The sequence below is a fragment of the Misgurnus anguillicaudatus genome, chromosome 10 (genome assembly GCF_027580225.2).
Source record: "Misgurnus anguillicaudatus chromosome 10, ASM2758022v2, whole genome shotgun sequence".
NCBI lineage: Eukaryota > Metazoa > Chordata > Actinopteri > Cypriniformes > Cobitidae > Misgurnus > Misgurnus anguillicaudatus.
The window spans coordinates 25,864,378-25,881,760 of record NC_073346.2 but is presented as its reverse complement, the minus strand read 5'-3'; the positions used below and the strand labels follow the sequence as shown (position 1 = coordinate 25,881,760).

Here is a 17,383-nt window from a genome sequence, read left to right as displayed (position 1 = left end):
CCCATGAGGAAACAAGCTTAAAAGTCAAACAGAATGATGTTTCTTTCTGAGAATATAGTTCCCAGTATGTATACTGTTAAAAGATCACTGTGTCTCATATCACCTTGTTATTTGTACACAATGTGACTATACAAATCACAACACATGAATAGGAAAATGTTCTCACTTATTGGGAGCAGTTTGCTAGCTGGAGCCATTCACTTCCAGACTTAGTGCTAAGCTAAGCTAGCGGGGGCTGCGTCAGACAGAGTTACAGCACGCACAGAGATGAGAAAGGTATGTATGGACTTATCTAACTCTGGGGGATACGGTGAATAAGCTAAATTCCCCAAATCTGGGCTTGTTCCTTTAAGGTTTTTCAAGTTCTGTTAGCTTTATTGTCATTCCAATATACAGACATAGAGAGGAATGAAATGTCGTGTCTCACAAAGCCACCGTGTTGCACATTTAACATATTGCATATTTCACATCACACATTTATACATTTTAATTATATAAAATATTACACATACATAGTTAGAAGGAGCAATCTGACTAGAGGTTATAGTGGCTAATGCATGTCCCTAAAAATGGTTGTACTGTGCTTTTAGGACAAGGTTATTCTTAAGTTTTCATCTGTTTTTAGGTTTTAAATGTTATTGTTTATTAATTTTTAAACGCATTACATTATGTCTTGGTCAAAACAAGCTGTTTCGTGAATTGTTTTTATAATTGGTGTGCTGTTTTTCTGCAATGTCTATAAATGGCTGTTTAATGGGTTTCATTGTGACACTTAAAGCTTGAGCTGCTTCATGAAGTCAACGTGTTCAGTAAACCGTAAACTTTACAAAGTTAACTTTTCCTGAAAAATAATAGTGGAAATGGCTTTTAATAGCTTTGTACAGCTTTTTGGTAGCCAATACTTAGACAACGTGTCTGGGCAGAAACTGACATTCATAAACCTACACTTAGAAATATTTTGGAAGAAAATTACCAATTAGCCCTGGCCTCCCCTACTGCCTGTAACACAATTTGTGGTGTCGTTTTGGTTATTTGTCCCTCAGTGTAGTATATTTCGCATATACAAGTCAACAGAACAGAGAGGACTAGAGAGGAAAGCTTGTTTTTGCTCCTAGCCCAGCATTTCTGGCCTGGTGAGAACTGTACTCAGCAATATTTAGTGTTATTATTACAACAGCAGGCTGAAGGACAATATCCAGCAGTCTCATATATTCGTGCACTAGTTTGTTCCAGCTTGTGTGTCTGTATGACCCAGTCTCTTTCATGTTTTAGCTGCTATGCCACTGCATGCTTATCATGAAAATACTTGAGTACTTTTTATTAAAATAGACATGCTTATGGCCACTTTAACAGTGCACATTACACTTCATTAGCTAATTCAGGTAACGAGTGACTTAAAGGGGACATATCATGAAATCACACTTTATGTTATGTTTAAGTGCTATAATTGGGTACCCAGTGCTTCTATCAATCTAGAAAATGTGAAAACGATCAACCCAGTAACTTAGTTTTGGTAAGACATTCTCTGAGAGGATGTGGAAAAAATAGGTCATTGAAATTTGGCTCCTCTTGTGATGTCAGAAGGGGATAATATCGCCCCTTAATCTGCACTATCCAACCACGGCACTGCCATTTAGTGCAGAGATCAGCACATTTGCATTTAACAGGACACACCCAAAAGGCAATTTTTTCTCACACCTACAAAGTGGCAATTTTAACATGCTATAATAAGTAATCTATATGGTATTTTAAGCTAAAACTTTACATATGTACTCTGGGGACACCAAAGATTAATTTGACAACTTAAAAAGTCTTGTGAAATGTCCCATTTAACTAGCTTTATGCATATCACCGGAATTGACCAGGAGAAATCCCTGTAATCTCATGGTACAAATCTGCTGAACCCAATCTGACAAAATCAACACTTTATCAAAAACCCTTCGAGAAATGTGTCATCTTTAAGAGTTTACCAACACTGCATCAAACCCCTCCTTCAGACTCTTTCTCTCCATCTCTCTCCGCTAGTGGTTACGAGTTTCCTCTAGCTGCTCCTTGCCCCCCACCCCCTGAAATCTCCGGCTTGTTCCCACTGGGCTCCATCTGCTCGTGGAGGGGGCCGCAGCAGCTGCAAAGCCTGGATCTTGCGCTCCTCTATGTTCGCCTGCCTGCCACTGCACGAGAGCACCAGCTGTAAACTAGCCTCTTTTGGCCTTGACAGTCTATAGCACTGCTGCTGAAATCACATAGATTAGACAGGTGATTAGTTAGCGATAGCAAGCGAGAGAATGAGATTTTAGGTAATATTGGTTAAGCAGACCTTTTTATGCCTGTAAAGGTAGAGCAGTTCAATTTTGTTATCTGTATTCTCAGATAATTGAGTATGCACTCATGTCTGCTCATGGTCTTAATATTTCATTTTTGGGGGCAAAAAATTGAACAAATCAACAAGATCATTTTCATGAAATAGCTAACTTGTATTGCTTAACTCAAATGATTTTTTTTAATAGGCGACTTATGTTAATTTATCTGATGAAAACACGTGACAGTACCACCAGAACGGATTTATATTGAGTTGCGGGTATTTGTAGGGCGGAAACAGGAGGAACAGACCAAGTTTGTCACTTTAATTTTTTATTTTTAAAATTGAAAAAATATATATATATTTATTATCTACATTTGATTCACGCATGTCATTTAAAACACCAATTTAAGTGTAGTTGAAACTTATTGTCATTCCGCGACTTTATCCAACATCATTCGTATATCGGAGAAACATGGCGGGCCGCCCTCAACGTGAAAAAAAATGAGACGGAGAGACGAATAGCGGCATCAATAAATCATTCTCGTCCAACGGTGTTCCCGGGAGATTTCTGATGGATTAAATTAAGCACTTCCATCTCCGTCTCCCACCTGATCGCCGCGCGTATAAATCCCAGCATCTGATCAACAGAGCACAGACATCAAACCGAGAGAAGAGAGAAGGGAGCGGACACCTCTCTCTCACTTTACAGCTCCCCCGGAAACGCTCTCACATATCCACGTGCCCATATTTGGAGTGCGACGGCATCAGGTCCGAGCGCACTGTTTCTATCGGGAGCTGTCCAGTGCTGAAGTTGCATTTCGCATGTGCGCACGGGCTCAAAGGGTTTAACAGCAACGGAGCTTCTGCGTCTTTTCCCGCTCAGGTTTTTTGACTTTCAGCCCGACTGGAGCACAGAGCTGCGGTGGATGAAGAGAGGATAACGTGCCAGACGGGTATTTCTGCGCTGCGCTCCAAACATGCCAAGGTCTTTTTTGGTGAAAAAGGTGAAGCTTGATGATTTCTCATCCACTGAACTTGAGAGCGCGTACGGCAGGTCCAGGACCGATCTGAGCTTTCGGATACACGACAAAGGTAAATACAAAAGTGGAAACCAAGCATGTATCGGGTGTATGTTTAATGCGTTATATCTATTCTTTATGTAAAACCGTGACGCAAACGTAACTAGTTGCATATATCCAATGTCCGCCAACCATAAAATGCATGGTAAGATTGACACATAAAATCTGCTATTGCTGATAACAACGCCTAACTTCTCAGTAACTTGGTCACACGCGTTGATCTGCTGTGTGCGCTGCGCTTGTCTTTAAGATGCGCTTAGGTGTTTGTTTATTCTGCAAATCAAAGAAACGCTTAGGGCAGCTTGACTGCCCACTGTGCTTATGGTAGTGCCTTTAGAAAGGGTAATTAATCTCCCACTGTAAAAAGTGCTATCTGTGCTCATACTGTACGTTCACAGTAAATGTGTGATCCTTCACAGGTCCATGACTTTACCCTGAAATAGCTCATGAATAATGTGAATAGGCTGTTGTTTTGTTTTGTTTAGAAATGTGAAGTCGAAATGTGAAATTTCCTTCAGTGGGTGTCCATGAGGTCTAATTATAATCAAGGAGAAATGCTGATATCATAATGAATATTATAATGAACCTCTAAGAAAATTGGCACAGTCTGTCAGGGTTGCCTTTGCCAAGGTGGAGATAAATTGAGCGGAAAAGTGCCCGTTGCATCTATGAACCACATTGTCCTCACTCAATTCCCTCGTGAATATGAATAATTGAATAAAAGCTCTTGTTCTCTCCACGCTAGGGTACATCAGCGACTACATCACCCCAGTCGTTTATGATGGAGAAAGTGATGGTGGTATTAAAGTACCTTCTCCAGGACCAATTTATGACAGCAACCATAGTGACTATGGGGCACCTGACTCGGACCAGCCTGACAGTCCACAGTCAGAGATCACATCCGGCTACATTAACGGTGACAACGCGGTGAGCGAAGGTTACACCGTAGATGCGTTCTACATCACGGATGGCAGGTCACGCAGGAAAGTGATCAGCAGCTCGCGGACCCTCCAGCGGCACTCGTGCAACGAATGTGGCAAATCCTACGCAACGTCTTCCAATTTGAGCAGGCACAAACAGACGCACCGGAGCCTGGATAGCAAGATGGCCAAAAAGTGCCCTACATGTGGGAAAGTGTACGTGTCTATGCCAGCTATGGCTATGCACCTGCTTACCCATGACCTCAAGCACAAGTGTGACATATGTGGCAAAGCCTTCAGCAGACCTTGGCTATTGCAGGGTCACATGCGGTCTCACACAGGTGAGAAGCCCTTTGGATGTGCACACTGTGGAAAAGCGTTTGCTGACCGCTCCAACCTGCGGGCGCACATGCAGACCCACTCGGCGTTTAAGCATTTCAAATGCAAGCGATGCAACAAAACTTTCGCGCTCAAGTCCTACCTGAACAAGCATTACGAGTCAGCGTGCTTCAAAGGCGCGTTCTCACCTCTTGCGTCTGTTGAGGCGTGACTTCCGGTCTCGAAATGCTTGTAGACACTTTCACCCCATCACATTTTAGGATGATTACTCTTACCCATCTTTCCCAGTTATGTCCCACAATTTAAATGAGATCCAGTAATAGCACAATTTTATCTATTTTTTGACCTTAAAGGAATATGGGATCTTCGCATGCACTTCAGAACCCATGTTCTGAAATGACATACAAACAGTTCAGCTTGGCGCTGTGCAGCACTTGACTATGAGTGACGTCGAATGAAGGTTTGAGTGACACCATGTTCCTCATTAAAATAAAACTCTTTTGTATTGTCAGTGGATATTATCATACTGCTGCAAGTGGCCCAAACGTATTCACAATCGAGGTAAACATTTTATTTATTTATGTATTTATTTATTTATTTATTTACTTATTTATTTTCTGGTTGTTTAATTTACTTCAACAATGATGTACAAGTTCATATGATGCACTGAAAGTATTATTTTATAATTCATTTTTATTTTCATGCAAAACTTTGCTTTTTAGGTTGTTGTTAACATGCCAAAGCATTTATATCCATGGTAACAAAAAAGTTTACTTTTATTTGTATTTTTTATTTGTATTTTATTTTTTATAAACCTACGTAATGCATGCAAAAAGAAAAGAAATCTATGCCAATACCACAAAGCTTATAATTTTGCCAAAATGTAGAGATAGTATCAGGGGGCAATATTTCTAGGGGTTCTCATAAGAATATAAAAAGCAATAATCATAATGCATGGTATTTTTGAAAGTAATAAAGTATTACCTATAGCAGCAGTTGTTTTCTAAATCAGGTACGTTTTGATCCAATACTCTTAATAATCACTTAAAATACCACATCAGGGAAAATGCCAATGTAGTGTTTAGTGAATCAAAAAAACGAACATCCATAAATCTCAACCATCTTCCTTTGCTCTCTGCTTATGCACTGCCTGCCTCAAATTTAAACGTAGATTTAGGATGTAGGCCCAAAAGTGCTGTTATTCCACTTTAAGCAATTTAAAACCATTCTGGAGTGTGAAACACCCTGTCTAAAAATGTAATGGATTTTCTGAGGTAAACTCAAAGGGACAAGAAAGGACAAGAATGTGTACCATCTGCATATTTTGTGTGTAATGCACTTACACGTTGCATTGGTGACGGTATTGTTTGGGTGTTCCTGAGATTTGTACCGAAAGCACTTCATTGTAGAAATTCTTAAACAAGTAGCACAAAAACCTAGATTCAGGTAGATGTTACCTAGCTCAACTTCCTTTTTATATCTTGAAAGAGGGATATCTAAACTGCTCAGTTTGTGAAATGATCTTCATGTAGATACTCATTTGAAGAGGTTAAACCTTTTTACTGTAGATGAATTCACAAGAAGAAAAAATGTCCTGCGACTTTTTGAGCCAATGTTTAAATGATGTAAGCACAAGACACAAGGCATTTTAAGCACTTCATAATAAAGGCAAAGTAAACAAACTCAGTCTGTTGCTCATTTGTCCCCGATTATTGCCGTTCCTCTGTGAAATTAGTCTATTAAAGAGGCCAATTAATCTTGGTGAATGAAAATCAATGCACACTGACAAAGCAAAGATGGAAATGGGGATAACACTACAGTATGATTATTTGTGGGCTTTGTTGTTTAACAAACTGCACTGCTGTTGACTTAAATCAACAGGTTTCATGTTGAAACCGAAGACCTGCGTGATGCTTTCCCATCTCTGTTTGTACTTATTACTGAACGCAGCAGTTCACATAAAAGAGAGCTTGTTTTACTGCTTAATGTGATGGATGCATAACTTGACCTGTGCTGTTGGTACGTGCAAGATAAACAGTTTACTGTGCCTGTGCGTAAGGATGTAATTTGCCTCACAAACACATGCCATGAAGTGCTGCGTTTACTGCAGTTCAGTCCTCATCTGTATCCGTTCGGCTTTAGTTCGGTGAAGAGCACCTAACTCTCTCTCTCTCGCAGGTTAATCTAGCTTGTGCAAACGAGGCCACTGGTGTCATCAATTTGCTGGGAATCATTATCCGAGCATTCCGAGCGTCTGCGCTCTGGTCTCCGGAGCTCTGGGTAATTGTGCTAGCAGGATGGGATCAGCAGGAGCCATTATTTAACCGGAGACAGCTGTGCGAGGGGCCGCACACGTTGATCTGTTTGCTGTATCGTCGCCGTCTCTCTGCTTTAGGATCACAGCGTCCCTGAGCGATTTCCAGCACTCTCCAAATGTACCGCGAGGTCTCTTAGTCCTTTAGGTTCACTGACGAACTACGTAGCACTACTTGAGTCGATAAGGTTTACTAGTGAAACTCCGGGCAAGCTTGATCTCAGAAGAAACATTTTCAGAGGTGATTATCGGATTGGTTGAGTCAAAGAAATTGCTTATTAGTGTCATCACCTGTTTTCTTTCTGAAAAGCATCCAGAATCGATATCCTTTAGGTTGAACAGCAAAGGCTGAAGCCGCGTCGATGTCACCAAGGGAATAAGACCGGAGGCTATTAAAGCAAAAGCCATGTATTTGAAAACACACAGAGAGGGTCAGGGAAAGTCATTTTTTATGTTTAATTTGTTTTTGTACTACTGATAATGGCTTGCCCAGTTTCAATTCTTTCAAGCAATTTTTATTCTGCACCACCACAATGTCACATATTCAAACAACGTCACTCTTATGCCTTTTCAATACGTTTTAAATTCCTTTACCCAAAGCTCACCCTCATTTTGTTTGAAACCTGTTTGATTCTACCTGTGTGCTGAGTCCTCCGGTTCTCACATATAATAGCTTTATGTGAGTGAAAGACTGAAAGGTTTTTCTTATTCAGCCATAGGTCACACATTTTATTTTTGCAACTGCAATAGGCATCACATCAGGTTAAATGTCAGTTTTTATCAAATGTTATCGGTTAGATTTTTTGGAAATTTTGAAAAAAAATACTCCTTTATCACTTACACTATGCTGTTGTATGGCTTCAGAGCACGTACAATGAAGCTTTTGAAAGTATTATGGGTTTGTCATATGGTATTTATTTGTTTTATGCAAATTTTTGTATTGAATTATTGTAAATGATCATCCTGTTAGGGGTTATAATAGAATAATATGATCATATATCATATCTCATCTGAGGTGAGAATGTCAAAAGCAAAGCTTTGGTGCAAGATGAGTCATGAGGTATCTGTTATGAGACTTATGGCGCTTTTCCATTGCATAGTACCCCACGGTTTGTTTTGGGTCAGTTTGGGTCAGCTCACCTCCCTTGCGAAAATTAACCATGGTTTTATTGTGGTAAAAGTGTAGTAACCATGTTTTTTTTTGGTGTATTGATTACTAGCAAAACCATGGTTTTACTACACTAACCATGTTTTTTTGTTTTTAATTGTAGTAAAACCATGGTTAATTTTCGTACGATGCTTTCCAACAGGTGTTTTAGCATTCGTTGTTAACTTGTGGACCTATTTTTTCAAACGCCTCACACCCGTACATTCTTTCGCTGAGAACTTGAATAATAGACAGTCCAGCCCAGTTGGTGGCGCTAATCCGCCATTGCCAATTGCAGGAAATAGAAACAAAGTTCCCGGCGCGGAGTAATACCGTACCTCATAGCACATCTAATAAAAGTCAATGGAGTTGGCAAAAACTACGATAAAACCTGTTGGAATGCGTAATTTGCAGCGATTTTTGTGTGAGCATACCAGTCAACACCCCTGACCACTCGGTGAGTTTCACGTCTTTGTAAACGAAAGTTTAATGCATTTTAGGAAGGATTGTTCCAGTGCACTATTAAACCCTTTGAAGAGGTAGGAGGTGAAACACAAACACCCGAAAATTCTCGGGGCAGCCGCATATGTCGAAATTTTAGTCAAAACCGTTCTATTTCATCATAAACAATCTGAAAACAGGGCTTTAAGTGTAAAATACCGAACTTGTCCTTTAAGCATATTTGTGCACGTGGTGTCGCAAATGTGGCGCCACAAACTGCAATTCTGGAAAAAACTGTTATAATGTCCCTGATTCTCAACCTGAGTAAAAGGGCGTTTGGGAACTTAGAGCAGATGACAACAGGTTTACGTGAGACAGCGCAAGCTAGCATGAAGGTAAAGCTAATCTTTGACATTATAGCGATGACGCTGGAAGTAACGATTTTCTCAGATCATCAGTGATCTACAGTGTTTTGTGTCACGTTTTGGTATCAGCTCGGGTCACTTGGAACCCCAGCCAAGATGATATAAATAAGTATTGTGTACTACAAACTGCATCCAGTGGAAAAGCTCCCAAAAGTAAGCTGACCCAACCCAAACCATGGGGTACTATGCAATGGAAAAGCGCCATTACAGGTGCTTGCATATATGCCAGTCCCTATTTAAACGACGTCCTAATAAATGACATGGGCTGTCCTTTACTATAGATAGCTTGCTTTCATCCGTTCTCTTATACAGCACCTGATTTGATTTTCAAGTATCAACTAAGCAGTCTGTGTCCTTTGTTTTCAGTTTATCTACAGTATCAAATTAGTTTTCAAATAGTCCAGCTATGACACCTGTAACATACACCTCCTTGTGCCTCTGCTGCTCTTATTATTTACAGATGAAATGTTTCCCAGGCTTTGTGTACAGTAGATGCCCGGTGTAGGTCTAGAAAAGCAGTGTCTGCAGGCTAACTTCGCTCCGCCACACTTCAATAACTATACAGTACAAGCAGCCAGCCACTCATAAAGGGAGAGAAATAGGGGTGTTTTTATAGCTGTTGCATAGCCACTTGAGAGAGTGTTACCTTTGATAAGAATCGACAATACAAAAATCAACATCTCTGTGTTTGGTGTTTATATACAGTATGTACAGAAACAGTATATAATCAAGGTATTTAGGCCTACTGTACTATAACACAAAACGTCATATATAACCGAGTCATATACAGTACAACCGAGTCATATACATAACCGTCACAGGGGCTAATTTGTATGAATTTGTGTGACCAAATTTATACGTTTTTATACAATTTGCATTCGCCCCGTGATGTTAGGTTTATGGGGGTATCATTATTATTATTTTTCTAATAATCATATGTTTTTGTACAAATCACGGTGTACAAATTCATACACTGTTAAATGTTAAAAAAATCTTTAAAAATATGTGGCAGTACCCTTTAATAAGGTGTCCCATTAGGTACAGGTATGTATACATTAACTTATATGTACTTTTGATATACTAATATATATCTTAGAGGTACCTATATGAACTCTTTAGGTGCAAAGATGTATGTTTTGAAAGGGTACTGCCCCATCATTTAAATGATCAACTTTTAATCTCACGTCTCTTTGAACAAAAGCAACAATTGTCATCCATGTATAGACGAAGATTATAGTTCTTATTTACATTATGGTGCAAGTGTAAGATGTCTCTGCACAGGCAGGGGAAGGTTCATGTAATTGATGAAGGATATTAGTCAGTCATTATGAGGCTTTCTTATCTAAGGTGCCTAGTTTGAGAGAGAGAGAGAGAGAGAGAGAGAGAGAGAGAGAGAGAGAGAGAGAGAGAGAGAGAGAGAGAGAGAGAGAGAGAGAGAGAGAGAGAGAGAGAGAGAGAGCATGTTGCTCTATAGCAGGGCAAATATTCCCAGGCTGCATACTACAACACTTTCAGGACTCTGGAAGGAGAAGGGTGGGATGGAGAGATGGTGGGAGGGATGGAGAAAGAAAGAGAGGGAGTGTGTAAGAGAGAGAGAGAGAGAAAATAAAGGGAGGAGGGAAGGGAAGTTGACCCAGTTTGGATGACATGCAGCTGAGAAAGCGTGTTCTTGCCTGAACAGCCAGTACATTTTTAATGGCTCCTTTTTAAATATCTCTATGAGAGGGACGGTTCAGTTCCTTAATTGTGCCCGACCGAGGCCTCTGCCCATTAGTGTGTATAGGCAAAGTGCTTGTGTGCAATCGTTGTCTAATGTTAGGCTTGAAGGAGCATTTCTGAAGAGCCGTAATGTTCTTATTATTACAGCATTGTGGTCCTTCCTTCTCCTCAGTGCCTGTTGCGGTAATGTAAGTAGTTGGTGTAAAAATAAAGAGTGGGCCTGAAATTGAGGGCCAATAAGATGGTACCCATGGTACTGTACACAACTTGTTTATTCCTAAAATTTACATTTGAGACATTTTCTGTTTATGTACTCAGAAGAGATTTTGGGTTGTTTAAACACATGCTTGGGTAAAATATGGTAAAACCAAAAATTGGGTTTAAATTTAATTTATGCTTGGGTGTTTTAACATGATTGGATCAAATACAGACACTTTCTAGTTAATATAAACCAGTGGTTGGGTTTGTCCATATTTTACCAAACCAAGGCCCTGTTTACACAAGGGTGAAAACGTAAAAATATTTTATCAGATGTGCCTTTCGTTTAGACGGCGATGGCGTTTTTTGGGGCTTAAAAACGCAAAAAAGTGAAACCACCCTCCAGAGTGGAAATCTTAAAAACGATCTACCGTCATTTACGTCACAGGCATGCGCTAGTTCAGGAAGATAACAACAAACATGTCGGATTATTTCCTTACGTTGGAGCTTCAAGTTGCCATAGCAGCTGATAAATATACAAGTCTTTTCAACAGTTATACTAAATATTCACAGCTAGTATTACTGATCAGAGAAGGTGCATTAATTACCTCTATCAAATTGTTGATGCGCCAATTCATCGGAGGCAAACCAGACGGCTTTGGATGAGACCTGGGAGAACAAGGAAGCTTTTTTTATTGCATGTTCACTAAACATTACATAAAAGAAAACATACAACATTACCTAACATATATAACAGGGGGAGACACATAACAGACCTTACTAAGTTAACATGCATAGCTTACACAGAGAAAAATAAATAAATAATAGTGAAAAAACCAAGAAGAAGGTTGTAGGCGCAGACTTGGTGTTGTTGTGTGTCAGTGCTTCACAATGCCACCTAGCCGTATGCAGCGCATATTATATCGAATATCACACACTTTTGCGTCACCATATGCACGCAGATTTCCCCCTCAAAACACGGTATAAAAATTGATAACGCAACGCTACTTTTGCTTTTTCTCTTCCGATCGTTTTCGTGTAAACGTAGCCCAAGTGTTCAAACAACCCCAGGATTTTTTTTTTTAGTATAATTTAGGATACAATGCTTATAATGTATTTCTATATTAGATATACCATCCTGATTGCACGAGAAATACATATTTTAGAAGTTGACTCATTCGTATGAATTTAATTGTGCAAAAACATAAGGTAATCGTAAAATAACAAACCCCAAAAGCCCACCCCTAAAGGGCTCGTTATAGTCGTGCGTAGGTCCTACGGCGTAGCCGCGACAGCGTAGGTTCCGCATCAGTTTTCATTTATACTTTTGCGTCGTCATTCGCGTCGACGTGCAAACACGTGCGCAGGCTGCTGGTAGGCAGTAACCACCTGTGTAACCACAGTAGCATCGCGAACGCCAAAGAAGAAGAAGCTTTGCAAGTTAAGCCCATGGTTAAGCCACAAACGAAGAAGAAACAGCTACTTGTTGTGTATAATTTGAGAAGACCAGCAATGATGGATGTAAATAAACAGCGACTTTTGTTGCAGTTTAAGTTAAATCACTCCTCAACTTGGCCATTCTTTGTTTTCACCGTCGCAAACGGAAATACCTATGACGCAGTTTTTTTTACCTGACGGGAGAGGTTCTGGTGGACCAATCACAGCGGTTGCGGTCCGCGTAGAACTGACGCGCTGTTAAAAATTTTGCAAGGTGCGCGTCAGGCTACGCAGAGCTACGCACAGGCTACGGATAGCCTACGGCGTAGAACCTACGCACGACTGTAAATCGCCCTTAACCCTAACGTCACAGGGGCAAAGGCAAATCCTGTGGTCTTCATACGAATTCATACGAATTCATACAAATTAGCCACCTGGTTAAATACATACAAATTGCCATGAAATAAAGTTGGATATACACACTTGTAAAACAGTATGTAAATAATTTCAGTACACTATAAAAATGCTGAGTTGTTTTCAACCCAACGTTGGGTCAAAAAGGGACAAAACCAGCTGTTGGGTTAAATTAACCCAGAAAAGGTTATATTTGACCAAACAATGGATTAAAACAACCCAGCCCTGTATTGAAAATAACTTTGCATTTGTAGTGTAGCGAGAAGATTTGTCTATTTTGAGTTTCTATAAGAGCCACAGGTTCCCATACAAGTCTGAGCATCTTACACAATTATCTCTGTTTTACTGAGTGGTTTCTATGTATGGCACACATACCAGTATACCGCAGCCTCTCAGTGCTAAACTTGGGCACCAACGGACCAGTGTACGCTTTTGTTTCGACCTTCCATTTAACGTGACTGAAGAATCAACACATCATGCATATTCACCAAAAGAGAGGGCGGAGCAATGCCCCACAACAGCCTTTGATGTGTGTGAGTCAGTGGCTGCGAGGGGCAGAGATGCTGCATTAGCGAGGCTTTAGAATGACTAAGACCTATTTATTCTGCTCAGATACAGGAATGTGTGTCTCTTCTTACTGCAGGTCCATTTTTACATTGACTCCTCCGTTTTAAATGGAACGCATTCCGGCGTGAAAGACCTACAACTCAAAAGTACTGTGACTGTGTCTATTGTGTTCACTTTGAGATTCATCCTCTGAGTTTTGAAGATTTAAAAATAAATATTCATCCAATGTCTGAGGCTTTTGAATTTTAGCAATAAATTAAATTCTGTATGTTGTAAAATGGGAGGTGAGGGCAACAACCTCAGCGTGATGGTGTACTGATTTATATTGCTTAACTACTGTAACTTACCCAGAAAGACTACCATGGTCAACATGCATCTCTGGAAAGACCATGTTGGCTTGCTGCCTCTTGGTTAACCACATGGCACACAAGCAAGACCAGCACCATCCATCAAACATGTGTTTAAAGTGCTCCTCTACAGCTGTCTCTTATCAATCCTGCTATGAAAAACATCTCAGAAATTGTCGTAGGTCTGTGCAAAGGATCAGGATTCAGCAGTAAACAGAAATTTGACTAAATCCGCATGTTAGTGGTAGCCAGGGGCTGTTTGAGACACTCAGTGTGTTAGTATAAACTTACAGCCTGTGTCCTCTGAGAGATAACGGCTGTCTTTGTGTGTGTGTGTGTGTGTGTGTGTGAGAGAGAGAGAGAGAGAGAGGGAGAGAGAGAGAGAGAGAGAGAGAGAGAGAGAGAGAGAGAGAGAGAGAGAGAGAGAGAGAGCACAAAGCATTTGAATGGAACAGTCAATGAGATTTTGGATGCTGTGGTGTATCCATGTGCCTGTGGCTCTATTGTTTGGCACTTCGATCTTATATCTCTTACTCTTTATCTTGTTCTTTTTCTCCTTCTCTCTCCTCTCTCTCTCTCAGTCTCATTTTCTCACTCCCTTGGCAATAGGATTTGGACCCAAGCCTTAAAACCAAGTACCCTAACCGATGTCCTAGAGGAGAGCTCAGCTCTTGTTACATGATACTTTTTAATCACTGATGTACGATCAGCCTGCTTAACAGACTGAGCTTTAGACTTCAGATTGAACAAATAATTTAACTGTTCCGGGTACAGCAGTCGAGAGTATGAAACCTATATAAATGAAATAGTGAAAATGTAACAGTGGATGTAAATAATGCAGTGTTTCCATTAAAAACAACATCTGTTGCATGTCTTACCAAAAGACCAGTTTAAAACCAACATGAATTCCAGACTGGTTTACAAATGTTAATGCTGGTCTTGTTGTAGGACCTTTATGCAATAGTCATCTCTCTCTGTGAATGCTAAAGGGCACATATTATGCAAAATCCACCTTTACAAGGTGTTTGGACATAAATATGTGTTGGCAGTGTGTGAACTTTGTGTGTGCCTTTTTTAATTTCCATTAAACCAAAGCAGTCTCATTAGACATGCTGTTTTTTAGACATGGGGACTTGTGACTTGGTGACTTGGACTTGAGTCAACTTGAGTCGCTATTTTTGTGACTTGTGACTTGACTTGACATAAAATAAAATACTTGAGACTTGACTCGGACTTGGAAGTTAAAGACTCGGGACTTGACTTGACTTGAGACATGATGACTTGAATGACTTGAGTGTTAATCACATCATGTTTTCAGTTTGAATATAAAATATATAAATTATTTTTAAAAAACACGATTATTTAAAATCACATATTGCGTCTTTTGCACGTTCAAGTTCGTTATTTCAAATGAAGGCGCGCAAATGAAAGAGATTACAATTTTGTTTGATTACATGATGTATTTTACTGAACATGAGTATTTACAATGCAAATCCAAATAATTGTAATTTACTGATAGTTACTTACTGTATATCTTGTCTTTTTACTTTATTAAGATCAGATTCTGCAGGTAAAATAACAATAATAAGGTGACTTGACTTGGCCTACTACAAGACTTGACTTGACTTGACTTGACTTGACATAGCCTGTGACTCGACTTGACTTGACTTGCCCAAGAAAAAAATACTTGGGACTTACTTGAGACTTGAAGGTTCAGACTTAAGACCTACTTGAGACTTGCACATGACATGTGTGACTTGGTCCCATCTCTGCTGTTTTGATTCTCTTGTTAATGTGACATCACATTGATAAAGCATCGTCCACAGTCGCTGACTGAAGCTTTTCTAAATGCTTTTGTTAGCACATTGTAGTGCTAAATATACTATTGTCTCAGACTGTATTCACGGGAATCAAATCAGATATTTTTTACCATAAAAGTGCTCACTGTCTGTTGGTAAGAGAGTAAGGCACTGTAACTCATTTGCATTTAAAGAGACACAGATGCAAACAGCCCTTTTATTTCCACCAAAATACATGCCTTTTGGACATTCTATAACATGTGATCTGTAGGTTATTTTGAGCTGAAATTACACAGACACATTCTAGGCACACCTGGGACTTCTATTACATCTTGTAAAAATGGGCATAATATGTGCCCTTTAAAGCCCATAAACTCACTTCAATGCAATGCGTTATGTGTACAGCTGCTTTTATGATATCAAAACAGTGCAGTTACTGTAGTAAACATTTTGTAGAGACACACAACATGTCCATGGCCATAATGTGATTATATTCTTCAACAAACATTTCACACTTTGTGTTTTCTTATACATTATCTTAATCTTGCTTTCTCTGTCTCGGCTTCTTCATCTCTCAATCTGGTCCCTCTCGCTCTCTCTCTCTCTCTCCGAGGCATTTTCTCACCCAAGATTAGACTACCTGCCTTCATCATTACACAGACATTAAATATAGCGCAATAACCTCAAGACGAAGAGCAGAGGGAGAGGTTATAAATTACACCTTTCTTCACAGACATGCGCTGAGAGAGAGAGAGAGAGAGAGAGAGAGAGAGAGAGAGAGAGAGAGAGAGGACACTGCTGGAATTATTTGAAGCTGATCTGTTTTGTTCCTTCTTTTTCAGGTAGGCAGTAATAGAGCCGGTGAGAATGTAAACTGACTACTGAAGACAGTGTGCTGTTAAACTCGGAGCTTTGTGTTTTTCAGATTACTTCTGCTCAGTGTTCCACACCTCATTTAAAAATTCTCCATTTCTCTTACCTGCGTAAAAACTACTGAACAGTACTGAATTCATCTGAACAGAACTGAGCTGAACTTTAAAAACTACTGAAAAGTACTGTATTCATCTGAACATATGAACAGTACTGAATACATCGGAACAGAACCGAAGTAAACTATAAAAACTACTGAACAGTACTAAATTCATCTACACAGAACCGAGGTGAACTATAAAAACTACTGAACAGTACTGAATTCATCTGAACAAAACCAAGCTGAACTATAAAAACTACTGAACAGTACTGAATTAATCTGACAGAACCAAGCTGAAATAAACTATAGAAAACTACTGAACCGTTCTGAATTAATCTAAAAAGAACCTAGCTGAACTATAAAAACTACTGAACAGTACTGAATTAATCTGACTGAATTAATCTGACAGAACAAAGCTGAAATAAACTATAGAAAACTAGGAATCAAGACTATAGAAAAGAATCAAGGTGAACTATAAAAACTACTGAACTGTACTGAATTCATCTGAACCAAACTGATGTGAACTATAAAAACTACTGTACTGTACTGTATTTATCTGAACCGAACCGGGCGAACTATAAAAACTACTGAACTGTACTGAATTCATATGAATTGAACCGAGGTGAACTATAAGCACTGCTTCACTGTTCTGAAATCATCTGAACCAAACTGAGGTGAGCTATAAAAATGTATGGACCGCACCGAAACTATCTGAACTAAACCAAGACGAGATAGAAAACCGCTAACCGTACCGAAAATAATACTGCTTAACCGTACTGAATTAATCTGAACCGAACTGAGGTGAACTACAAAAGCTACTGAACCGTACTGAATTAATTTAATCTGAACCGAGGTGAACTGTAAAAGCTACTGAACCGTACTAAATTCATCTGAGCCGAACCGAGGTAAACTATAAAAGCTACTGAAACGTACTGAAATCATCTGAACAGAACCGAGGTCAACTA

General features: G+C 39.6%; 1 protein-coding gene across 1 annotated transcript; it reads left to right on the top strand.

Annotated features, from left to right (window-relative positions):
* The first annotated feature begins 2,697 nt into the window (after window positions 1–2,697).
* On the top strand, window positions 2,698–6,322 carry scrt1b (scratch family zinc finger 1b). Its single transcript, XM_055212015.2, has 2 exons — window positions 2,698–3,394; window positions 4,127–6,322. Exons 1-2 carry the CDS (start codon window positions 3,280–3,282, stop codon window positions 4,849–4,851), a joined length of 840 nt encoding a protein of 279 aa, XP_055067990.1. The 5' UTR covers window positions 2,698–3,279; the 3' UTR covers window positions 4,852–6,322.
* Window positions 6,323–17,383: the final 11,061 nt, after the last annotated feature.